At 43.4% G+C, this 27,058-nt stretch overlaps 1 protein-coding gene across 1 annotated transcript in view; it reads right to left on the bottom strand.

The window, feature by feature from the left end:
* mtmr7b (myotubularin related protein 7b) overlaps nucleotides 1-27,058 on the bottom strand; it is a 128,261-nt gene that overhangs the window by 61,291 nt on the left and 39,912 nt on the right. Inside the window, exons 2-7 of the mRNA XM_068034711.1 lie at nucleotides 26,395-26,517; nucleotides 23,437-23,599; nucleotides 19,410-19,567; nucleotides 17,651-17,779; nucleotides 10,623-10,757; nucleotides 2,125-2,257 (exon numbers count right to left, since the gene is read on the bottom strand). Of these exons, the coding sequence (XP_067890812.1) occupies nucleotides 2,125-2,257; nucleotides 10,623-10,757; nucleotides 17,651-17,779; nucleotides 19,410-19,567; nucleotides 23,437-23,599; nucleotides 26,395-26,517 (841 nt within the window). The remainder of the gene's footprint in view (nucleotides 1-2,124; nucleotides 2,258-10,622; nucleotides 10,758-17,650; nucleotides 17,780-19,409; nucleotides 19,568-23,436; nucleotides 23,600-26,394; nucleotides 26,518-27,058) is intronic.

The raw sequence follows: 27,058 nt of genomic DNA, 5'->3' as shown, positions 1-27,058 counted from the left end.
TTCACGAGAATGGGGCCAGGAACGAGGGACTTCAGTTATGTGGATAGATTGGAGAAGAGAAGATTAAGAGGAGATTTGATAGAGGTGTTCAAAATCATGAGGGGTCTAGACAGAGTAGGATTGAGAACCAGAGAACTGATTTAAGACAAGTGGCAAAAGAAGCAAAGGCGATATGAGGAAAAGATTTTTTTACACAGTGAATGGTTAAGATTTGGAATGCGCTGCCTGAGAGTGTGCTGGAGGAAGAATCAATCATGGCTTTCAAAAGAGAATTGGACAATTATCTGAAGAGAAAAAAGTTGCAGGGCTACAGGGAAAAGGCAGGAACTGGGACTAGGTGAGTTGCTCTTGCAGAGAGCCAGCACGGACACAAAGGGCCAAATGCCTCCTTCTGTGCTGTAACCATTCTATGATTCTATAAAACATGATGTTATTATCTGAGCAACTGTCTAGTATACCTGCACTTCACTAAATAATTACATTATGAAACTGAAAACAGACAAGCCAATTGAAGGATATGTCTTATAATCAGCCGACCACTCTTCACATCCTAAGTGGAGTTCATCATAGCTTTTCCACCACCTTATCAAAAGGGCTTCTTCTCTGCTTCTACCCAGTAGTGTGACTATGTAGTCACCATGCAATCTTCAGATGGCCGTTCAATGCCATATCAAAATACACACAGCATGAAACAGGGCCCACACAAAAAAAAATACATGTCTCTCCCTCTATTTCTTCCAACTGGATACTTATTACTGTGCCCCCAATCCACAAAGCTCAATTTTTTTGCACCAGCCACTGTGTTGGTGGATCGTTCAGCAAGTCAGAATGTTGGCCTTCCAGCATGTATAATTCAATACCATATACTGATAGTAAAAGTCAAACGATGAAGTCTGTGGTTTAAAAGATAACATTTCTCCCATTTCTGCTGTCTTCCCTTCTCCGGAAGGTTATCTTTTAATTGGAAGAGAATGCTGATCTGGTTCTAGCCAATATCAATGACAGGAAATGCACTATACCCCAACAGGATGCCAAAATAACCTGCCCCAAGCCTCCGTCAATGCTGTTCACACCAGAACATGGGAGATGCATGCCAGTGTTATAAACTAATTCACTTTTACCCACTTTTAGGAAAACAACTTTATTTAGCATCTCCTGCAGATTGCTTATTGCTTGAATAAGTTGAAGAATTCACCAAGTAAGAAAAATCACAGAATACAAATTTGTTTTGCATCGTAAATGCACTAATTCATCAACAGGTTGTGCCTTTGATGTTGTAATGTTTTAAGTTTTAACCTTCTGAAAACTAACATTGTTAGACTCAACCAGAGACTGTAAACTAGGACAGCACCAGCTTCAGAATCCACCCTTACAATTTAGTGGAGGATAAATCACATGGTAGCTAATCAGCCACCCATTATACACCCCACCAGATTCTTCTTTCCCTTGACTTTGCGTGGTGTGCGTAATGAGCAGTGGACAGTGTAAAATGGGTAGAGGGAGAGCAGATAAAGAGCAAACGGAGAGCGTATAACAGGCAGAAGAGGAGCATCTAAATGGGCCGAGGGTAAGCTTGTAAATGCGCAGAGGGACAGCATATAAATGGGCAGGCGATCGCTAGCACCTGTTTATGCCACCGTCAAAGTTGCAAGTTCTGCTCAGAGACCTATTGGGGTAGAGTCCCACAAGTGCTATCCTTCTTGTCCAAGTGACTATTCCGCATGTATCAGCATAGTTACTGACTGACTAAAGGCTATTTTACCACAGGATGCATCACAGGCAAGTACAACCTCATCCTTAATCTGTAATTCATACATGTATGTTTTCCAGTAGAGGTCCACAATCAGGAACTGTAGCCTCAGCTAATTTCGTCCCCTCTGGGTCCAAGTTTCCTTCCCAATGATTGTCTTGGCTGAGATAAGTTACATCAGCACAGATCAAGGATCAAAGCTGGGTCATTCCTGAGAGGCATGGCTCACATCCATACGGAGTGCTGAATATGCCCATCAAGCCATCAAGAATCGGAATAAAAATTAAGAAACAAAATGCCAAGGTTGGGTAAAGATTTTGTCTCAGGATGGTTTATTATGCAAGTGTGCATTTGTCCCCACAACAAATATTTACCGTCCAGCAGTTTTTGCAGACTATTTCTCATTACATGGATGTTTTCTATCCCTATGAAATGAAACTTGATGTTTGAATAGTTGTCTTCATTTTCATATCCTTTTCCTGCTGCTCGGTTTGCCATTGCATTTAACTGGGGAAAAATAAAAATCAAGTGAAGAGTTTCAAACAGCCTCAAGTCAAATCACTTATGAATTGCATTTTGTATTTAGGACATTTTTTTAATTCTTACATCAAAAGAGAGAAATATCTTATATCTGGGTAGCATCATTACCATTACACTGCCTTCAGGGTGCAATTTTGTTCCCAGATTAAGGTTAACAAAGCAAATCAAATCACCTGTGAGCAAATAGAAATTTTTTTTGGTCAACATTTTTTTTTAAAAAGATGACCGTAATCAGAAAATTCAAGTTTAAATGGGAAATTAGAGTAAGTCAAATGAATACCAAGCACATTTAATGTAGTAGCAAACAATAAACTGGATCAATGGCCTTGTTGTTAATTTGGAGCAGAATCAGTGGGCTGGATTTTACAGCACCCTCCCAACCTCGGGGATCGGGGCTGGGGGTGGTGGGGGGGGGAAAACAGTGGAAAATGTCTCTGAGAGAGGCTCGCCAAAGGCTTTGGCGACGGGAAGGCCCGAGCGGATATTGCTGGCAGCGGCAAGATCTCATGGTGGCCCCCTTGCTGCTCGGCAATGGGAGGCCAAGCTATCTATTTAAATTCATTAAAACAAATGAATTAAATACTTACCTGCTCCTGCCGTCTGTCCTGCTCAGATTTTGTAGCCAGTGGCCAGCCCTCCCATGCCTTTGGATCTCCGTTCAGAAATCCGATGCGGGACACTGGTGGGGAGCGGGGAGCAGATAAGTATTTCAGTGCAGGAGGCAGGGAGTGGGGTCAAACTAATATGATTGGTGGAGGGGATGGTGGGAAGGGTTAAACAAAAAAGTTTGAGAGTGTTGGTGTGGGGGCGGGGAGGGGGAGGGGGAAGGTCAGGTACACAAGGTATTTTGTGAGGGTTGGGGGGGAGGGGGGGGGAAGAGGGCATGGAATGAAGCGTATGTCTGTTGCAGGGGTGGGAGAGGGGCGAGAAACATGAATAAAAATTTTTAAAATAAAGTTTCATCTGATTTTTCTTTAAATATTGAAATGGTCTTCTAGGGCTCGAAGCCCTTTAAAAATGGTGTTGGCGCACAGGTGCCGGACACCATTGCCGGGGACGGAACACCTGCCCCATCCATGCCATCGGGGTGGGGGTACATCTGCCCCGGTCATTTAAATGAGCCGCCGCGTTTAATATCACAGCGGCTCTGCAACGAGGGGCCCGTTGTAAAATTCAGGCCAGTGCATGTAGGGGTGCCTGGTGAATGAGAGATTTGCATGCCAAGGTATAGGATGATTTTGGGAAAAAAATTCATCTTGGACGGGTATTACCATATTGGCCACTCGTTATATGTCCTGCTTGGTAACTAGTTCAATGGAACTGAATATTTTAGGGGGTGATCTGTCCAGTGTATTATGGGTGGCCTGTTCAATACCACCTGTTTTATGCTACCACTCAAATCTGATTTCTGCCCTTTAACTACTGGCCTCATTTAAATATTCAGGCTCAGACTCTTGCACAACACAGAAGGAATTACTGCCTATCAGGTGGGCAGAAACAAGAATTCAGGCAGCAGAACGCCATCGCCAGGAACCTGCAAGATTGGTCTGCAATACTGATAATATTTGAAAAATTCCAAAGGCATGTTTAAAAAATATATTTTGCTCAAAATTTATCTGGCACAAATAAGCACTCAGTTTATCTCAAAGCAATTCTTGCCTCATAAGCAATACTTATACTGCACTGCTTCAACAACACCAACTACAATAACATCTCTACCTAGTATCAATGTCTGACCTATTAACCATGTTATGCAATGCATTGAGCAACTCAAATGTCAGCCATGGCTCATTGGCAGCACTCTCACCTCTAAGTCATAAACATGTCAGTTCAAAGACAACACGTAATCTAAGTTGACACTTCAATGCAGTAATAGTGCAGTACTGGCTGTGCTGTCAGAGGTGCTGTTTTTCACATATAATGTTAAGCCAAGGGCCAGGTGACTGTCTAGGGTAGATCTAAAAGATCCAATGATACTATTCCAAGAAGAACAAGTGTGCTGACCAATGTTTCCTGCTTAGCCAACATCATTAAAACGAATTAATTAATAATTTATTTCTCTGTGGCTTGTGGCACCTTACCACATTTGCCACCACATTTTCTTTCATTAAAATAGTAGCTGCATTTTAAACGTACTTTATTGACTGTGAAGTACTTTGGAACATTGTGGGGATGTAAAAGATGCTGCATGAATGCAAATTCTTTCTTCTTTTCTTACAACCACGAGAGGCTGATTGGTGAGTAACTGGTAAGTTATTTTACTTCTCATTGTAATAAACAGTTTTTAAAATTGTGTTACGGCAGGTCAGCTCTGCCAAGCGGAATCTACGTCCTGCGATATGTGGGAAGTCATGGATGCACCACGTGTCCTACACGAACACATCTGCAGGAAGTGTCACCGGCTGCAGAAGCTCGAGCTCTGGGTTTCGGAACTCGAGCAGCAGCTGGAGTCACAGTTGTGCATCCGCGAGGCAGTGGACTACGTGGATAGCACGTTTAGGGAGGTGGTCACACCACAGGTTAGGAGCACGCAGGCAGAGAGGGAATGGGTGACCGCCAGGTAGTCTAAGAGAACCAGGCAGGTAGTGCAGGAGTCCCCTGAGTCTATCTTGCTTGCTAATCAATTTTCAATTTTGGATGCTGGTGAAAACAATGGTTCCTCGGGGGAGTGCAGCCAGAGCAAAGTCCGGGGAACCACTGGTGGCTCAGCTGCATAGGAGGGGTGGAAGAAAAGCGGAAGAGCAATGCTGATAGGGGATTCAATAGTCACAGGATCAGACAGGCATTTCTGCAGCAGTAAACGTGACTCCAAGATGGTGTGTTGCCTCCCTGGTGCCAGGGTCAAGGATGTCATAGAGCGGCTGCAGAACATCCTTCTGGCGGAGGGTGAACAGCCAGAGGTCGTGGTCCACATTGGTACCAATGACATCAGTAGGAAGAGAGATGAGGTGCTGAAAGCAGATTTAGGGAGTTAGGAAGAAAATTAAAAAGCAGGACCTCCAAAGCAGTAATCTCAGGATTACTCCCAGTGCCACATGCTAGTGAGCATAGGAATAGGAGGATTGATCAAATGAACACATGGCTGGAGAATTGGTGCAGGAGAGAGGGCATCAGATTTCTGAGGTATTGGGACCAGTTCTGGGGCAGGTTGCAACTTACCAAGATGGACGGGCTAAACCTTAACAGCACCGGAACGAACAACCTCGCAGAGAAATTTGCTAGTGCTGTTAGGGAGGGTTTAAACTAGCTTGTCAGGGTGATGGGAAGCTGAGGGGGAGCTCAAATTGGAAGGAAGTAAAGCTGGTAACAGGAGGTAGAAAAATAGCAAGCGACGTTAGAAGGCAGACGAAACAAAGGTGAGTATCAACTAGGCTGAGAATGCAGAATGTCATGACGACAAGGTTAAGGGCACTCTACATGAATGCACGCAGCATTCGCAACAAGACAGATGATTTAAAGGCACAAATAAAGGTAAATGGGTATGATCATTATCAAAGATTTTATAGCAGAGCACTTAGAGAACAGTGGTAGAATCCGGCAGAGTCAGCATGGATTTACGAAAGAAAAATCATGCTCGACAAATCTACTAGAATTCTAGTAGAGTTGAAGAGGGGGAGCCAATGGATGTGGTTTACTTGGACTTTCAGAAGGCTTTTGACAAAGGCCCACATAAGAGATTAGCACGTAAAATTAAAGCACCTGGGATTGGTGGTAAAGTATTGCGATATATAGAAAATTGGTTGGCTGCCAGGAAACAAAGAGTAGGGATAAATAGGTCTTTTCTGAATGGCAGGCAATGACTAGTGGGGTACCGCAGGGATCGGTGCTAGGACCCCAGCTATTCACAATATACATTAATGATTTAGATGAGGGAACTAAATGTAATTTCTCCAAATTTGCAGACAACATAAAACTGGGTGGGAGGACGAGTTGTGAGGAGGATGCAGAGAGGCGCAGGATGATTTGGACAAGTTGGGTAAGTGGGCAAATGCATGGCAGATGCAGTATAATGTGGATAAATGTGAGGTTATCCACTTTGGTAGCAAAAACAGGAAGGCAGATTATTATCTGAACAGCTATAAACTGAGAGAGGGGAATATGCAGCGAGACCGGTGTGTTCTCGTACACCAGTCGCTGAAGGTAAGCATGCAGGTGCAACAAGCAGTTAAAAAGGCAAATGGTATGTTGGCCTTCATAGCGAGAGGATTCGAGTACAGGAGCAGGGATGTCTTGCTGCAATTATGCAGGGCCTTGGTGAGGCCACACCTGGAATATTGTGTGCAGTTTTGGTCTCCTTATCTGAGGAAGGATGTTCTTGCTATAGAGGGAGTGCAGCGAAGGTTTACCAGACTGATTCCTGGGATGGTGGGACTGACGTATGAGGAGAGATCGAGTCAGTTAGGATTATATTCGCTGGAGTTCAGAACAGTGAGGGGGGAATCTTAGAGAAATCTATAAAATTCTAACAGGGCTTAACAGGGTAGATGCAGGAAGGATGTTCCTGATGGTGGGGGAGTCCAGAACCAGGGGTCATAGTCTAAGGATACGGGGTAAACCTTTCAGGACTGAGAAGAGGAAAAACTTCTTCACCCAGAGAGTGGTGAGCCTGTGGAATTCGCCATCACAGAAAGCAGTTGAGGCCAAAACATTGTACGTTTTCAAGAAGGAGTTAGATATAGCTCTTGGGTCTAAAGGGATCAAAGGATATGGGGCGAAAGTGGGAACAGGTTACTGAGTTGGATGATCAGCCATGATCATAATGAATGGCGGAGCAGGCTCAAAGGGCCGAATGGCCTACTCCTGCTCCTATTTTTGTTTCTATGATGTATTGCCATTACGGAAATCTGGCTACAGTGACTAAGACTGGGAACTGAATATTCAAGGATATTCGACATTTAGGAAGGACAGGCAAAAAGGAAAAGGAGGTGGTGTTGTGCTGATAATAAGGGATGGGATCAGTACTTTGGTAAGGGAGGATCTCAGATCAGAAGAACAAAATGTGGAATCTGTTTGGCTGGAGCTAAGAAACAGCAAGGGGCAACAAACATTGGTAGGAGTTGTTTATAGGCCACCAAACAGCAGTGGTAGTGTGGGGCATGGTATTAATCAGGAGATTAGAGAAGCATGTGGCATGGGTAATACAGTAATCATGAGTGACTTCAATCTGCATATAAACTGGGTAAACCTAATGAGCACTAATGCTGTGGAGGATGAGTTTGTGGAGGACGAGTTTTTGGAATGTGTTAGGATGGTATTCTAGAGCAGTATGCTGTGGAACCGACTAGAGAACAGGCTATTTTAGATCTAGTATTATGCAACGAGAAAGGGCTAATTAATAATCTTGTTGTAAAAGAACCTTCAGGTATTAGTGACTATAATATGATAAAATTTTACATTATGTTTGAAAGTGAGGTAGTTCAATCTGAAGCCAGGCTGTTAAATTTGAACAAAGGAAATTATGAAGGTATGAGGGGCAAATTGGCTGAGGTAGATTGGGAAAATACATTAAAAAGTATGACAGTACACAGGCAATAGCTTATATTTAAAGAAATATTACATAGTTTACAGCAACTATACATCCCTTCAAGGCACAAGAACCCCAAAAGTAAAGGCAGTCAACCGTGGATAACAAAGGAAGTTAAGGATTGTATAAGATTAAAAGAAAAGGCCTACAAAGTTGCCAGAAATAGTAGTAAACCTGAGGATTGGGAGGATTTTAGAATACAGCAAAGGAGGATGAAGAAACTGATAAAGAAAGGGAGAATCGAAGATGAATGAAAGCTAACAAGAAATATAAAAATGGACTGAAGAGCTTCTATAGGTATGTAAAAAGGAAATGTTTGGCTAAGACAAATGTGGGTCCATTACAGGCAGTCAGGAGAATTTATAATGGGGAATAGAGAAACAGCGGAGAAGCTAAATGATTACTTTGTGTCTGTCTTCACTGAAGAACATACAAGAAATCTCCCAGAATTAGAGATCCAAGGGATGAGGGAGAATGAGGAATTGAAGGAAATTAGTATTAGTAAGAAGGTTATATTGGAGAAATTAATGGGGTTGAAGGTTGATAAGTCCCCAGGACCTGATATTCTACATCCAAGAGTGTTGAAAGAGGTAGCTATGGAGATAGTGGATGCACTGGTGATCATCTTCCAAAATCACCCCACTATTTAAGTAGGGAGGGAGAGAGAAAACAGGGAATTACAGACCTGTTAGCCTTACATCAGTCATTGGGAGAATGCTAGAACCTATTCTAAAGGATGTGATAAACAGACACTTGGATAATAATGATATGATTGGGCATGGGTTTATGAATGGGAAATCATGTTTGACAGACCTGTTGGAGTTCTTTTGAGGGTGTTACGAACAGAATTGATAAAGGAGAGTCGGTGGACGTGGTATACTTGATTTTCAGAAGGCTTTTAATAAAGTCCCCCACATGAGGTTGGTTAGCAAAATTAAAGCACATGGGATAGGAGGTAGTATACTGGCATGGATTAAGGATTGGTTACTAGGCAGAAAGCAGAGATTTGGAATAAATGGGCCATTCGCGCATTGGCAGGCTGTGACTAGTGGGGTACCGCAGGGATCAATGCTCGATGCCCGGCTGTTCACAATAAATCAATGATTTGGATGTGGGAACCAAATGTAGTATTTCCAAGTTCGCGGATGCCACAAAACTGAATGTGAATGTGTGTTGTGAGGAAGTTGCAAAGCGACTTCAAGGGGATTTGGACAGTCTTAGGTGAGTGGGCAAGAACGTGGCAAATGGAATATAATGTGGAAAAATGTGAGGTTGTCCAATTTGGTCGGAGGAATAGATGTGCACAGTATTTCTTAAATGGTAAGATATTAGAAAGTGTAGATGTACAAAGGGACCTGGGTGTCCTTGTCAATAATGCACTGAAAGCTAACATGCAGGTGCAGCAAGCAATTAAGGTGGGTAATGGTATGTTAGCCTTTATCGCAAGAGGATTTGAGTACAGAAGTGGCGATGTCTTGCTTCAATTGTTTAGAACCTTGGTTAGACTGCAACTGGAGTACAGTGTGCAGCTTTGGTCCCCTTACCTTAGGAAGGATAGTATTGCCATAGAGGGAGTGCAACGAAGGTTCACCAGACTTGTTCCCGGGATGGCGGGACTGTCCTATGAAGAGAGATTGAGGAAACTGGGCCTGTATTCTCTAGAGTTTCAAAGAATGAGAAGTGATCTCATTGAAACCTACAAAGTACTTAAAGGGATAGACAGGCTAGATGCAGGTAAGATGTTGTCCCTGGTTGGGGACTCTAGAACCAGGGGACACAATTTCAAAATAAGGGGGAAGCCACTAAGGACAGAGATGAGGAGAAATTTCTTTACACGGAGGGTTGTGTATCTTTGGAATTCTCTACCCCAGAGGGATGTGGAAGCTCAGTCACTGAGTATGTTTAAAGCAGAGATTGATAGATTTCTAAATACCAATGACATAAGGGGATATAAGGATAGTGTGGGGGAAAAGGCATTGAAGTGGATGATCAGCCATGATCATATTGAATGGCAGGGCAGGCTCAATGGGCAGAATGGCCTACTCCTGTTCCTAACCATCTGAGTCAGAATGAAAATATATAATTATATTATCACTCAAAGAGCTGGTTACTTACAATTTACAATTGGTCTGGTCAATTATTTTCCTTTTACATGCAATTTAAATTATTAGACATTGATACTACAAACTCTGCTGGCTCCCTGCTGATGTCTGTGGGAAAACATGCAACTTCTTTGGTTTATTTATTCCCACTTATCTAAAAACAGGCTTGAATGTACATATTCTGGATATTTTTAGATTAGGAACAAGTAAATATTGCAAAATTAGTATTAGTTTTGATCCAAAAATGCAGTCTTATGAATTATTTGCATAACACTATTGAGAAAAAAAGCATATTTGAATTTACATTTCCTCTTTCTACTAATCAGTTATTTATAAACTCATCCAATTCAGTCATGTAGATGTCCAACAATATTTTAATAAATGGTCTGATCTAGCCTCAAGATCAGGCTCAGTGGATACTGATACCACCCAAATAATACTAAGCCTTACACACATGCAGCGTGGATTACTTGATAATGATCCTCACAACCCTGGCCATTTTCCCCTTCCTCACTCAGAAGAGCCAAGGCCACTGCAAAGTCCCTACCACCACCCATCGGAGAGAAGATACTCAGCACAGGCCAAGGACTTTCCTGATCTGCAAGATTTGGTACTTACTGTCTATCCAGCTGAATTAGAACAGGAAAATATTACAGCGCACAATTTGAATGATGAATTCCTTTGTTGTGACTGTAATGCTGCTTACCTTTGGCCGGGTATCAACAACATACAAGAAATCACTTCCTGGATTTGACTTCCTGATGGCCTGAAGCATCTGTTCATCTTCAAGGCACCGAGCACTGAAACCTGATAGAGGTTGACTACTTCTACAAATAGCACCCTGGACACAAAAAAGCAGAAACCAAAGGAATTTGTTTAAAAATAAATCATTATTCTTCTTTTACTCAAGATGTTTCATCGTTCCCCCAATTCCAAATTAAAATTAATTTCCGTAAATGTATAACCATCTCCAAAATGACAAGGATCTACATTTGACTTTGCTGTTTTGCACATAAGGAGCTGAATTTTATTCGGGCGCCGCACTGCACAGCAGCGCCCTTTCAACTCAGTGCAGCGGCCGCCGCAGAGTCCCCGCATTATTACGCGTGGGGCTCATTGGAATCACGACGGCAAGCCGCTCTCCTCATATTACGTGGGGGGAGGCGGGACATTCGGCACAGTGAGAGAGTTTTTGACAGTTGTGCAGCAGGTGCTGGGGCCCTATTTTAAGCGCCCCAGCACCTGCTTCCTGAAAGCTGTCGAAGAATACTTACCTGACTACTGAAGAGTGGGGCTGCTGTCAATCTGGCAGCAAAGCAGAAAGCGCTGCAGGTCAGGCAGCATCTGTGGAAAGAGAAGCAGAGTTAACTTGTCCAAGTTCACGGACTTGAAAATTAACTGCTTCTCTCTCCACAAATGCTGCCTGACCTGCTGAGTGACCCCAGCACTTTCCGCTTTGCTGCCACATACTTAACCTGCTGTGTCCCAGTGCCCTATGAAGTTGCGATCCTCTTCTCCCATTCAAGTGTAACATTATTTCTTGTAGGCGTGCCGCACCTGGGTGAATAATCTTAAATTTGCACATTCTAGGACATGAGACTTAAATAGACCACAAAAGGTATTACAGGTTTGCAGAGAACACACTGACACAAATGGGAATGCACGGGCATCACAGCAATGTGTGTCCTTTTCTCTGTGTGAATGATGTGTGCCAGCATGTAGCGCCAATGTCACATCCCTTTGCATCGTTGGCCCTTCAGGAGAGCCAACGTATGCAACATCATTACCATACCACCATTACCCATGAGCGTCTCCACGGATTCAGTGACATGGACATTGGCTCAGTCAGCTGCTGCCTCTAATGGTTTACACAGGGATGCTGCAGATGTGGACTGGTGCACAGCAGGTGAGCGAGGGTGATGTGTGGCTTGCAGAGCTCATGTTAATTCCTTTGGAGCAGACAGCCTTTGTCTGATAAGCCACTTCCATACATCCCTACTTCACTGTTAGCCCTGCGTGCAGAGCCTGGGTGCCATCTGCCCTCCCATGCGTCTTTCATGTTGTATGTGCTTAGCATCCTCATAGTACAAGGAGGAATCCTGTTGACGTCTCTCCTCATCATGCCAGGCCTGGCCCCTATTGGTTGCGCATTTGTGCAGAGCAGCAAAGAAAGGAGCTGACCTTTTCAGCCCATAGTACAGGGCATCACCCTATCCATCCAGGCATTGGAGGCGCTCTTTCAGCATGCCAATCTCCTGCTCAATGGTGGCTCATGTAGCTCAGTGGCTGGCGTTGTATCTCTCCTCTGCAGCAGTGATGGAGTCTTCACCAGTGTCGGAAGCCATGTCTGCAAAGGATAGCCCTTATCTCCAAGGAGCCACCCCTCCATTTGAGCCAGTTCAGTGAACAGCGGTGGCAGCCAGGACTGGCGCAAGACCCAGGTGTCATGGCAACTGTCTGAGAAGCAGTCACACATTCACTGCAAGCATCTGCGGTGATCACATACCAACTTCACCGAGATTGAGAGGGCTCCTTCAATGGTGATGTCTGCAGGTGGTGGCCTGACAGTAGGCCTGATGGCCACATGAGTGCAGTCTATGAACATTACAACCTATGGTTCTCCGGCAATGATGCCAGAACCAATGGCCCTCTGGGTCTGGCTGTGAGAGTCCGTCCGGAAGTGGACATACTCACTGGCCCTCCGGTGCAGGGCATTGGTGACCTCCTTGATGCAGCGATGCACTGCTGACTGTGACCCCACAAAAGTCTCTGGTGGGCCGCTAAAAGGCTTCAGAGGCGTCAGGCTTGAGAACCGCTGCAACTATGAGGAACAAAGGCATAGGATGACCACTGGAGCCCATGGGCTGCAGGTCATCCTTGAGCAGGGCACAGAGAGGTATCACCACCCTCTCTATATGTGCAATCTCCTCTGACCCTGGTGCTGACATCCAATGGCACGTCATGTGTGGCCTGTAGATGCATGGCAAACGTAATGGCGAGCTCCCCTTGGGGGCTACTGCTCCCGACCAGGGGCCTCTATGTGGATCGCACCTGCCTGTTGGTATTGCCTCTGGCGCATACGGATCCTCACATGCAGAGAATCACAAAATGTAGGATGAGCCATACCTATTTCCATGTGATAAATAAAGTTGAATCCTGCATGTATTCGAAGGTTCCTAACAGGACATGGATTGGTGTTGACGGGTACATCAGCTGCTTTCCTGGATCAACTATGTGGCGTGCCATGGCATTGCCCATCTTGGCCAACACTCAGAGTGGCACAGCATGACCACATCAAGATCCTACCAGCTGAATCGATTGCCCCCACCATCCATGTAACGTTAATGCTCCTGCCCTTTTTGGCACCCTCCCTACATACAGGGTGCCTTTAGTGCCAGTGCTCCAACATAAACACAGAGCGTACACTGTTAATGGAGGGATGGTACACAGTGCCTCCCTTCATGCCAGCACAGCTTTCCCTCCAGTAATCCCTGACCCCCTCCCTTTCAGAATACAGAGTGTGACCCCTGTGTGTCCCCCCTTCCCTTCCAGAATGCAGAGTTAGACCCCTGAATAACACAACTTACCTCTGCTGGCGACAACTTCTGCCTCTGAAGACCCGCCGGCTTTTCAGATCGTGAACGGAATGGTACGTGACGGCCACCCGTTCAGCAAAAAATCTGGAAGTGTCAGTGGAGAGGCGGCGGCTGCATAATCAGCATAACTAAGTACTCCTTACCATATGCTAATTGTGGTGCCGCCGCTGTGCAGCTGGGGGGGCCGCACCGAGGTCCGGCCACTGCCAGCAATATGCGGTGGGCCCTTCTCGACATCATAGGCAGTGGCGGGCCTCTCCCTGCTGCGATCCGCGGCGTCGAGGAGCCAGTAAAATTCAGCTCAAGGTATGTGAACCATCCTGTAAAGTGCAAAATGCTTCTCAAAACATGGGGAGAGAAGAAGTAGCACTTCAATCTGTGTGCTCTTATCCACTTCTCAATGGCCAGGTCAAAAATGGACTTTGGCAATGACCTAGAAACAGGCACATTCTAATCTTTATTTGCGGAATGCTGTGATGAAGCGTACTGAAGAGCGAACTGAAAGTAACTTATCGGAAAAGCAAAAATCCAGAAGAGATATGCAAGCAACTTCCAATCAGCAGCATATTTATATCTGAATAAAAAGCCATCCATAACAAATTAAAATACCTCTTGAATTGTGAAGATTGTCCCTTTCCCAGCTCTTGAACCATAGAAGTTTAGAGTAATGAAGGAAGTCATTTGGACCACTATGCCTGCACTGGCTCTTTGCTATAGCAATCCAAGACTCATTCCACTGTCCTGCTCTCTCCTTGGGTATCTTCCTCTGATTTAAATATTTATTCAATTTTCCCTTAAAAATATTCAAAAATCTCTGCATCGACCACTGCAAAGCATTCCTTGCTCTTAAATCTTTCTATATTCTCATTCTCAATGATAATTTTAAATTGATAACACCTATTTCCAGCGGGAGTTTTATGCTCTCCCCGCCTCCAAACATGCCGCAAAATAGGTGGGATGGTGGCAGGAGTGGGGAGGGAAAATCTCGCCACCTTCCCACCTCCACCAAAACTTAATCGGGGGCAGGAAAGCCTGTGAATGGCCTTCCTGCCCCACTGCCACTTAAGGCCTTTAATTGGGCAATTAATGCCCAATTAATCCCACTGCTGCTGCAACAAGCAGTGCAGCAGACGGCCCTGTCGCCGCACAAAAAACCTTGCAGGCTGCTTCCTGGTTCCGGAGGAAATCCCCTCATTAAAAGGTACTTAGTGCCTGAACTTGGCATCGGGAAGATGGGCAGGGGCCGCTGAGAGCTACCCTCCGCACCCCCAACCTTGCTAGCAACCCCCCCGACACCCCACTCCCCCATAGGAGCCCTCCCGCCCTGACTTACCTGTGGCCTGGGTCCAGTGCCACTCCTGGGCCTCATTTAGTTGTTCCATTAACAGCAGCCACCAGCTCCGTGGTAACACTGCTCAGTGCAAGAGCTGCTGGCCTCCGATTGGCTGGCAGCTCTCGGAGGGCAAGACTTCCAGCACAGGTGTCCTTGATCCTGTGGAAGGCCCACCGCTGTCCACTTAAGTGCCTGATGGCACTAGATTCAGCGGGCCTTCCGGAGAAGAGGCAAAGCGGGGTTCTAGGCATCGCATTTTCCGCACATCAAGACCACCATCACTAGCATAAAATCCAGGCCCCTGTGTCCCCAAAAACAGGAAATAGTCTTTCCCTATTAATTCAATTAGAACCTTTCATAATTATAAAGACCTCTATTAACTCTACTTTTAGCTTTCTATGCTCTGGTAGAAATAATCCCAAGTTGCTCCTGTCATATTAGGTCTCCACCTGCCAAGAATGAGGCACATCAATCTTGTCATGAGCATTGATTTTTAACTGTTGAAGTGAGGAAATGACTTGTTAAACAGATCAGCTGCGGCTGGAAAAAGACATTTACATACTAACAGACATCGAAGGTGAGGAAGCGCATTCCAGGGCCTGCTAAGGAGGATACAATCCACAAGGGCCAGGACTGGTTAGACTAGCTGGTCACATGACTAACTGGCTGTTCCAGGGTTTTCTTTTGAACTGGCCACAGAGAGTTTGAAGGCAGAGTGTCAGTTTGCTCCTGGACTGAGAAGATCTCTCCTGTCTGCTCCCATCTCTTTCTCACAAGCCTCTAAATCCACTGAAGACACATGAACCCCAAGGGAGAAAAGTCGCCTACAGCGAACGAGGTTTAAGAATAATACTGGGCCCCAACAAAAAGCAAGATCCACCTACAATCAAGAACTCTACAGGTGAGCTCGAAGAACCGTAACAACAAGCCTTCAGATATTGCCTCAAACTTTTCCACTTTATTTTTCTTCTGCTCTTTTCTGTCTCTTGCATGTGTGTATCACGTATGCATGCTAGCTTGTGCGTGTTGTGGATCCGTAGGCATTAACCGAATTAGAGTTTGAGTTTAAGTTTAATAAGTTTCAACTTTTCTTCTTTAAACCTAAGAAAACCTGTTTGTGCTGGTTTCTTTGCCTTATAATTCGAAAGCGGTAAACAAGGATTCACCAAGGGGGAGCTAAAAACAGTGTGTTTAAAAATAGAACCCTGTTCCAGCAAGACCAGGTAAAGGCCTCTTTCTCACCTGCTCGTAACACTCCTTATAGAGTTTCTCGTCCCTGGTATCATCTGAGTGGAAGCAAAATACTGCGGATGCTGTTCCAATGAAAGGTCACAGACCTGAAAAGTTAATTCTGCTTCTCTGTCCACAGATGCTGCCAGACCTGCCAAGTATTTCCAGCATTTTCTGTTTTTATTACCATCCTAGTGGATCAGCGTTGAATGTTCTCTATGTCTTTAATATCCTTTCTGTAATAGGGCAGCCAAAGCTCTGACTGTAGCCTAACCATTATCATGTGAAACATTATTACTCCTTTACAGTGTTAGTTTTCACCCGCATGCTGATGACACCCAGCTCTATCCCCCCCCCACCTCTGTTGACTCCTTCACTTTTGTTAAACTATCAGACTGCTTATCCGACATCCAGTACTGGTTAAGCAGAAATTTCCTCCAACAAATATTGGGAAGACTGAAACCATTGTTTTCAGTCCCCATTCCAAACTCCATTACCTAGCTACTGACTCCATCCCTCTGCCTAGCAACAGTTTGAGATTAAACCAGTCTGTTCGTAACCTTGCTGTCACATTTGACCTTGAGATGAGCTTCCTACCTCATATTCGTGCCATAACTAAGACTTCCTATTTCAACCTCCATAACATCGCCCAACTTTACACTTGCCTCAGTTCTTGCTGAAACCCTCATTCATGCCTTTGTTACCTCTAGACTTGACTGTTCCAACGCACTCCTGGCTGGTCTCCCACATTCTATCCTCCATAAACTTGAGGTCATCCAAAACTCTGCTGCCCATGTCTTAACTCGCACAAGTCCTGTTCCCCTATCACCCCTGTGCTCGCTGATCTATATTGGCTCCCGGTCAAGCAATGTCTTGAGATTTTAAAATTCTCATCCTTGTTTTCAAATCCCTCCATGGCCTCACCCCTCCCTATTTCTGTAATGTCCTCCAGCCCCTCGATCCTCCAAGATAGCCGCACTCCTTGAATTCTGGCCTCTTGAGCTTCCAAGATATTAATCGCTCCACCATTGGTAGCTGCACCTTCAGTTGACTGGGCCCCAAGCTCTGGAATACCCTCCATAACCCTCTCTGCCTCTCCACCTCACTTTCCTCTTTTAATACACTCCTTAAAACCTTCCTCTTTGGCCAAGCTTTTGATTATATAATCTCCTTATGTGGCTAGATGTCATATTTTGTTTTATAATGCTCCTGAAAAGTGCCTTGGGACGTTTTATTACATTAAAGGTATAAATGTAAATTGTTGCTGTTTACTCTTGTATTCTATGGATCTATTAACAAAACTTATAATTAAGGCTTTATCTACTTGCACTTATGTTTTTGAATTCCTAAATGCCTCTGTTCAGCACTCCCTTCAGCATTTTGCATTAAACACATACTTCTCAATCATTGTTTTTCCTCCCAAAATATTACTTCACACCTGTACACAAATATGTTAAAAAACCACAACAGTATTCAAGAGATTTCCAGCATGCAATACACAAGGAAAGGAGTTATTATTTGGACAGGAAATGAAGTTTTTTTTAAAAAAAGTTATGTTGGAGGAATTGTACATACATTATTATCCTGGCAGAAATAACAGAGAACAGGAAAGCGACCTCTGCTCCTGAATTTGGAGCTCCCAACTATAACTGGTGTTGAGGCTGATTTTGGTACATACAACTCCGCAGGGTACGTATCACAAACCTGTGATGGAAAAAAGAATTTAACAATGAACAGAAATTTAAGCAGTTGCTGCTAGTATTGTGGCCTTTCATGATCAAATCATTGTAAATTTTTGATAGAAAATTAAAAAGCTGTTTAGGAATAAGTGCATCAAGAACTGCTAACAAATCTACATATTACCAGATGCCTTTGATATTTCTGTATTAAATAAAAGTGACATGCAATCTTTTGAATTCATCATATTAACTTACACATCATATTGCCACAGAGGTATATAGATGTTAACAGTCTCATGCTCAACACAAAACACTTACATTAAATAGTGCAGTCCACATTCAGAATGCAGAAATACATGAACATTATTTGCATCTTTGGAGCAGAAATTTACAGAAGATCAAGAACATCAAGTATTTAGTTGAACATTTGATTCTCACTCAAAGAGGTCTTTGATTTTTTTAAAATACATTCTATGCCCCAAACACTGAAAAATTATACACGGTCCCACTGACAGCAACAAAGATGATATTTTGCTTGTGGAAAATTTTAAAACCTTCTCATGTGTCAGTGACCTTTCCAACCAGTCAATTATCAATTAGAAGTGACCAACTATTGTTTCTCTAGGGTCAATTATAACTCTCTGTCCAGTTAGTACAGGGCAGCAGCGCCTGAAATTCACAGGTATATACTTCTCACAAGGGCCTCTGCAGGTTTCCACCAGGAACCGAATTAAGAGCCTATTATAATTGTGAAGTACCAATGGAGAGAACATGCACCTTGCTTACACCACCCACTGGTACCAGGTTTCGAGCAGCCCAACCAGTGGTCCTTAAAAGGCTTCTCTGGAAAAGGTATGTTTCCTGTGGGTGGGGGAAGTGAGAGGGTGGTTTATATAGAAGATTTTTGTGGAGCCATGACAAACATGGATTCTCCTCCCGCCTCCACAAAAATGTTTCAGCCATCACTGTGTCTCTCCCTGACCGCAGTGGATAAGATTTCCAGCTCGTTTTCATGCTGGATCACCCAGAATTCCTGACCTGTCCTTCTTGACTGGCAAACTGCTTCTGTGAGCCACAATTAGGAATAGGCCAGTTGCAGCTCGCTGCCAATATTGCAGTGAAGGCTTGGTCCTAAGAATGGCTTGAGGGTCTCTCAGCAAGGACTTTGCATGGGCGGCACGAGCACTTCAGCCCAAAATTAAAATTGACCCCTTCATCTCTATCTGCACACTCTTTACACTTTTGTATTTGTTGATTTACCAGGGAACTTGCTCACTTAATATTCTCTCAACTGTTTATGAGAATACTGGAAAGGATATGGAAGCAGGTGAAGAGTCAGCTGAACAGTACAGCCACCTTCTAAATATTTTTGCTAAATATTTGATTCTTTATACAGCAAGATAAATCTAAACTACTTCACTGAATGCCCTCTTGTAGTTTGATTTGCGTGGTAGGGGTCAATGTATTTTCTATGGAATGATTTTATTCTACTGAACTGTCAACAGCTTCTAGACTCATTTCATTAAACCTTGGTATGCAGGATCAATGCTGCTACATTTAACATGCTAAAATATTCAGAACATTCAGCTAATGAAGAAGCAATGAGAGAGCTTAAAAAATGTCAGATATGTAATCACTTCCATTTCTAAACTTACCCCATAGTCTCTATTTACATGAGAAACTTGCCATAAGCTATTAGGAATTCCCATGCGGTTGTATTCAGCCTTGAGATCAGTCACTTTCCAGCCTCGTTCTCTCTCATTTTTTTCTTCCTTTGGGTTAAACGAGAAGCAATACAATTCTTCGTACTTTACTGAAAATTGCACAAAGACAAAAAAATTATTACACTTTCATTTTCTGTTCATCTAACTTACCCTAACTTTAACCTTTGCAGCACAATCACCATACCATTTTGCCATTTTAAAGTTACAATACAGAATGCATGCTAGTTTATAATTTTTGAAAAAATATAATACATTCAACAGTGAAAATATGCAAAGTTAAGTATAGTAAGGCAAATTAATAGTCATTTCAAGATATCCTCATTCTTAATTCAACTTCTCTTCCGTGTACCATAACTATTGACCAAAACCAATACGACCTTTTGAGGAGGTTTTGTGAACCTGCACTGCTTAACAGTATATGTCCTATAATCAGCAAACATGTCGAAGTATGAAGCATTGTATTATGGCTTTGGCATGTCAATTTTAATGCTATATCACCTTAAAAGTACCCATCTTAAAGTCTTATTTTTGTTTAAAAATACACTTGTGGGGCTGCCCTGTTAGCATGGTGAGCCAATGAATTGTATAGTGTTCTACTGAGCCATTTTATTACACAAAAATGATGGGGAAAAATGCAATATGTGGGAAGCTTCACTACTTCCAAATCAGTCATGAATACAGATTCAGAAATGTGAAATACTTGCATAGAACAGAGTGTTTTAGAGTGCATATCCAGATAAGATAGATCCAAAGACATACAGCATAATACTGATATAAGTAACCATGCAGCAGCACTTGATAGTAACTATGAATTTTGCTTTATGTATAACAAGTAATGATGCAATTGCTCAGTTTTAATATGCGCAAATCTGGTTATCCCAACTTCTTGCATACAATGTAATCAAAAGATCTAGGAACATAGAAAACATCAGGATTTGTAAGATGGCCGATATGCTAGACATAAGGTATTAAGCAAGCATTCCAATTTGTCTAGAGATAAAAATAAAGGTCACATTCTGCGGACTATGAATACAAAGGTTTCAATTGTGTACTTAGTTTTTCATTGGAATCACATTTAGATTATCACTTCAAATACAAGCTTCCATTTGCTCCCCATGTGCGTTTCAGCAACAACACTAATTACAAACAGCTACACTGAAGATCCTACTAGCACACAGTTCTTTTTTTTATTATTTCGTTCGTGGAATGTGGGCATCGCTGGCAAGGCCAGAACTTATTGCCCATCTGAAAGTTCATCTGAAAGAGTGAAAATAGGAAATAAAAAAAATTGCAAATGCTGGAAGTCTGAAATAAAAGTATAAAATGCTGGAAATATATGAGGGATCACTCAGCATTTGAAAAGACATTTTAATGTTTTGGTGGATACACAAAATTTCTGGTGGGCCACTAGGTAATCAGAGTTGTAGCTGGTCAGGGCTTCTGCCCACATGTTTACCCTAGCGCTTGCTCCATCCTAGGAAAAGTAGCACCAAAGGAATGGACAGTGTAATATTTACAGTACACCCTGTGTGCCCACCTCAGAATTTTGGAATGGTACTTTGTCTGGGACTTGCCAAAGATCCTGACTTTTTCTTAAGCCAAGTCAATTGACATTTTCTACTTTCCTAATGGCAATCAAATGCGGGTCAGAAAGTTGAAAGATAGGCCCCATTTCTACCAGTATGCAAGGCTGACAAACAAAGAACATAAGAAAAAGAAGCTAGAGTAGGCCATTTGGCCCTTCCAGCCTGCTCCGCTATTCAACAAGATCATAGCTGATCTTCTACCTCAACTCCACCTTCCCGCACTATCCCCATAGTCCATTTATACCATGCGGTCATATTTTCTGCTGAAGGCAAAGGAGGTGGAAATGCAAGATTCCTGGCATATGATATCATCTTGCCAGTCCAGTCTCCTCTTCTGATGTGAGCACAAGGTGGTGGGCAGACACAAGAAGTGCTCATCAACTCTGATAAGTGGCTAAAAGATGGAGGCTGCAGAAACAAGTATTGCTCCAATTTACTCTCCCACCTACTCAGAGAATGGCAATTTTATGCAACCAGAATCCAGGAGTTTTGACCCAGCATTTTCATCCAAAAGCCTAAAATTTCTTCCACGAATGCAAAGTGGAGACTTTGAAAACACATGGCTGGGATTTTATCCGGGCAATGGGGGTCTCGACATCAGGCAAAAGCAACACTGAGAACCCCGCATCACCTCTTCTGTGGGAGGCCAATTAGGCACTTAACTAGACAGCGGGGGCCTTCCAAGATATCAGGGACCCCGGTGACAGAAGTCTTGCCCTCTGAGCTGCCGGCCATTCAGAGACTGGCAGTTCTTTAACTGAGCAGCACCACCGTGGAGGCGGTGGAGCACCCACCCGAGGCCGAGGAGCCGTGCTGGACCCAGGCCACAGGTAGGTCAGGGCACGAGGGGTTTCATGGGGTGGGGGTCACAGGGGAGGGGCGGGTAGGAGAGTCAGCAGCAAGGGCGGATGCTCTCAGCAGGACCCCCCATTCCCGATACCGGGTCCTTCGATCAGGCACTGTGTGTCTTTTAACAAAGGGACGCCACCCCCCACCGCCCCCACCCCCACTCCCCCAAGCCGGCAAGTAGCCTGCACAGTTTTCCGTGCCATGCTTCCCGTGCGGCGACAGAGCTGTCCACCGATCATCTAAATACAGCGGTGGGATGCGGCCCTTAATTGGGCATTAATTACCCAGTTAAGGGCCTCAATTGGTGGCAGGGTGGGAAGGACGTTCACAGGCCTTCCTGCCCGAGACTTAATTTCGGCGGAGGCAGGAAGATGGCGGGGTTCCCCGGACACGTTATATGCTCTCAATTATATGCTCTCCCCACCGCAAAACCTGCCAAGGGGGAACAGCATAAAATTTCCCTCCGTACATTCCCATGCCCATGTTGACGATGTCAAGTTACACTCAAATCTCATTAGAATTTGGAAAAATCTAAAACATACGAATTAGGAGCAGGAGTAGGCCACTCAGCCCCTCGAGCCTGCTCCGCCATTCAATAAGATCACGGCTGATCAGATCGTAACCTTAACTCCACATTCCCTCCTACCCCCAAAAAGCTTTCACCCTCTTGCTTATCAAGAATCTATCTACCTCTACCTTAAAAATTTTTAAAGACTCTGCTTCCACTGCCTTTTGAGGAAGAGAATTCCAAAGACTCAGGACCTGGAGAGAAAAAATTTCTCCACACCTCTGTAAAAAACATAAAAATCAGCATAGCCAATCAAGGCACAAGGGAAGTGCCAAACTCACACCATATATTCCATTGGGTCTGAAAGTTTCAACTTATTTAGCCAGCATTTATACACTTCAGACATAGCACGTTTATGAACCTACAATTGGGAAGCTCTTCAGTTTTCAACATGACTTATACTATTGCCATTAAAATGCATTTAAAAACATTGAAAATACAATGCAGGTCCTACCGAGGATACATTTTTGAAAATGCTCACGGAGATGAAAGATTAGAAAAATTATTGTTTATACTGGACCTGAAAACATGGCCATAATTTAAAGAGAAACTTGGAGCAAGTACAATTACAGGAAACTCGTATATGAGGCTCGGTAACTTGGGGGACAGGACCAGGATTTTGGGCAGAGATGTGTTCGGACGGAAGGATCGATGAATGATTGTAAAGGATAGAGGAGATTTGGGAGTAACTTACACACACCCATAATTCTGTGATCTTTTCGCCTGCATATTTGGTTTCCATGCTTACGCGTATCACTGAACACAAATACACAGGAAATTCCAGGTCAAAGTATTAACTAATTTTTTCTCTTCTCAGGTTATTTTCTAGCATTTTAAGTCTGCTTGAAGGAGTTTATTTACAATCTTAATTCAGACCTTGATTAAATACAACAAGCCTTTGTTTTCAATATCACAGTTTCTGTTCAAAACAAGCTAATCAACTAGAAAATTGTACCTGGGCGTGATAAACGAATTAACGAAATGTAAATATCATGGCAGTCTCTTTCTTGTGAAATGATGAACTGGATGACCTGGAAGTTCTTGCAGCGAATAAGCAGGGGACAGCCTGTTGCAGTTGTTGCTTGCTTTTCCACAGCACAGATCTGACTATGAAGTATCTAGTGGGAAAGGTAAACAGCCACACATATCTGTAAAACATCTGTTGCTTATTTTTAAGGAAATCATCAGAAACAAGTAGAACTATACATGTTGTCTCAGAATCTAACCAACAACAAAAAAAACGCATGTATTTATTCCCCTAAGCAACTGTGCCTTCAATTTCATCAGAAAACTTGAATATTCAATTCTCAATTCCTTCAACCAAGTCATTAATAGATTATGAGTGTTTACAAAGACCTTGTGCAACTTTAAACTTCAAATAACTTTGGATGTACACATCACAGAAACTTTTTCATCCAATTGTTAATTGAGTACCTATATGGTGCATTTTTTTGTTTTATTCATTCTTGGGATGTGAGCGTCACTGGTTAGGCCAGCATTTGTTGCCCATCCCTAATTGCCCTTGAGAAGATGGTGGTGTGCCACCTTCTTGAACCTCTGCAGTCCATGTGGAGCAGGTACACCCACAGTGCTGTTATGGAGGGATTTCCAGGATTTTAACCCAGTGACAGTGAAGGAATGGTTTTCAAGTCAGGATGGTGAGTGACTTGAAGGGGAATTTGCAAGTGGTGGTGGTTGCTTGCATCTGCTGCCCTTGCTCTTTAGATGGTAGAGATCGCGGGTTTGGAAGTTGATGTCAAAGAAGGCTTGGAGAGTTGCTGCAGTGCATCTTGTAAATGGTACACACTGCTGCCACTGTGCGGCAGTGGTGGAGGCACTGAATGTTTAAGGTGGTGTATGGGGTGCCCATCAAGCAGGATGCTTTGTCTTGGATGGTGTTGAGCCTCTTGATTGCTGTTGAAGCTGCACTAATCCAGGCACTTCTGACTTTTTAAAAAATTCTTTCACAGGATGTGGGCGGTGCTGGCAAGGTGAGCAGTTGTTGCCCATCCCCAATTGCCCTTGAACTGAGCTTGCTAGGCCATTTCAGACAGCAGTTAAGAGTCAACCACATTGCTGTGGATCTGGAGTCACATATAGGCCAGACCAGGTAAGGACGTCAGATTTTCTTCCCTCAAGGACATTAATGAACCAGATGGCGTTTTACAACAATCAAATGATAGTTTCATGACACCATTACAGAGACAAGCAGATTTTTATTAATTGACTGAATTTAAATTCCACCAGCTGCCATGGTGGGATTTGAACCCAAGTCCCCAGGGCATTAGCCTGGGCCTCTGGATTACTAGCCTGGTGACATTGCCACTACGTCACCGTCTCCCCTTGTGCCTTGTAAATGGTAGACAGGCTTTGGGGAGACAGGAGGCGAGTTATTTGCTGCAAAACTTCCAGCCTCTGACCTGCTCTTGTAGCCACAGTATTTATATGCTGGTCCAGTTAAGTTTCTGGTCAATGTTAATCCCCAGGATGTTCATGGTGGGGGTTCAGTAATGGTAATGCCATGTGGAATGTTAAGTGGAGATGGTCAGATTCTCTCTTGTTGAAGGTGGAGCTTTCCTCTAATGAGCAGTGAATTTTCTTCCCACAGCTACTATGGACTTCAGTTCTGCTAGGTGTAACATAGAGTTCACCTTTTTTTCCACTAGCTCTATTTTCAATCAGAAAAACATTAACATTAACAACTTTATGAATTCTGCTTTCCTAAACCAATTACAGTTTGCTCCTATTAAGTTATTAAAATTTAAAGTTCCACACAGACCGTATAAATATTCTTTGTATGGTTAAAAAGCTGAGGCCCCAGTACAGGCCCCTGGGACACGCCAACTGTCATATCCCGCCAATCAGAAAACGAATGCTGTATCCCTACTTCCTGTCTCCTACCTCCTAACAAGTTGTCAACCTATTATCACAAGGTTACCTACAATTCCATGCGCTTTTATTTTTGCTAATAATCTCCTGCGCAAAACTTTATCAAATGCGATTTGGAAGTCCACATAGGCAACATCTATAAATCTCCCCAATGCACCACACTAACAAGCTCCTCAAAAAAGTGAACTCGATTAGCCAAACATAACCTACCCCTCACAAATCCTCTTTTGACCCTCGTTGATAAGCTGTTACTTGTCCAATGTGCTCAGTCATTTTCCCACAAATGATGCAACATTGACAGGTCTCTAGTTACCTGATTTCTTCCTGAATCCCTTCTTAAACAATGGAATGACATTTGGAGTTTTCCAATTCAAAAGGCACAATCGAGAGAGTTGTGGAAAATTGTGAATAAAGCAGCTGCAATTTCCTCACCTATTTCTTTTACTACCCTGGGGTGGCAACCGTCAGCTCCTGGAGATGATTGTTAGCCTGTGCAGGGCTGCGTATGGGTCATACTAATGGCCTGTGACAGCAAAATCCAGGTGCTGACATGTCCTCTGGCCTGTCTAGAATCTAGTGTGATAGGCAGCACAGCAGGAGAGGGAAAATCAGTCTTCATCTCTGCAACTCGGGAGAATTAAATTTTCCCTAGCTTCAGTGTAATCCTCAGTAGACCCCATGCTATCACGATGGCCTCTTCTTTTTAACAGACCATTGCAAATTGATGAATATTCCATCAAATTAAGATTTGATGAAGCGACACTCCACAACATTACATCCAACATTGGGCAGAAGCTGATATAATTGCTCCTCAGGCTCTTTATTACTCGCAGTACGTGGCTAGAAGAAAATATGTAAACTCTATTATTTTCCCTTTTTCAAAGACATCACAATGATAAATAAAAGTGAACAAACATAATAACATGCAAGGAAACATCTACCCAAATACACAAACATCTATCATACAGGCAACACAGAAAACCTTTAAGTTGCCACTCAGTTGCGAAAGCTAAACATAACATACCCAGGTTTCTTTACGAGATTCAGACAAATGCTCCACAAAAATCAAGTGTGTTGCCGTCAGATACAGCGAACCAACTGATGCCTTTTTCAAGGAGACTCGATCCACCAAACGGACATTTTCAACCTGCAAACATAAAAAATATTCACAAAGACTCACTTAAAATCTACAGCCAAAGAAGTATGAAGTTACAACTGAACAGTAAAATGACTTTGAAAGCAAATAGAGACTTTCAGCAATCCTAGAAGGACTTTGAATAATAAAAATTGTACTCATTGTATAATTAAATCCCATTTGTTCTTCAGTCAAACAACATCAGCTTACTATGTCATCCTTATCTATAGAGCAGGATTGCATTTTCAGTTGCTGGAGTCATACCTATCACAAAGGAAGATAGTTGTGCTTGTTGAAGGCCAATCACCTCAGTCCCAGGTCATTGCTGCAGGAGTTCCTGAGGGAAGTGTCCTCTGCCCAAACATCTTCAGCTGCTTCATCAATGACCTTCCCTCCACCATAAGGTCAGAAATGGGGGTGTGTGCTGATGATTGCACAGAGTTCAGCAGCATTCATAATTCCTCAGATACTGAAGCAGTCTGTGGCCGCATGCAGGAACACCTGGACAACATTCAGCACTGGACTCATAAGTAGCAGGTAACATTCGTGCCAC

Source organism: Heterodontus francisci, chromosome 1 (assembly GCF_036365525.1).
Source record: "Heterodontus francisci isolate sHetFra1 chromosome 1, sHetFra1.hap1, whole genome shotgun sequence".
Lineage (NCBI taxonomy): Eukaryota > Metazoa > Chordata > Chondrichthyes > Heterodontiformes > Heterodontidae > Heterodontus > Heterodontus francisci.
The sequence above is the reverse complement of the archived record's forward strand: the minus strand, read 5'-3'. Positions and strand labels throughout refer to the sequence as shown.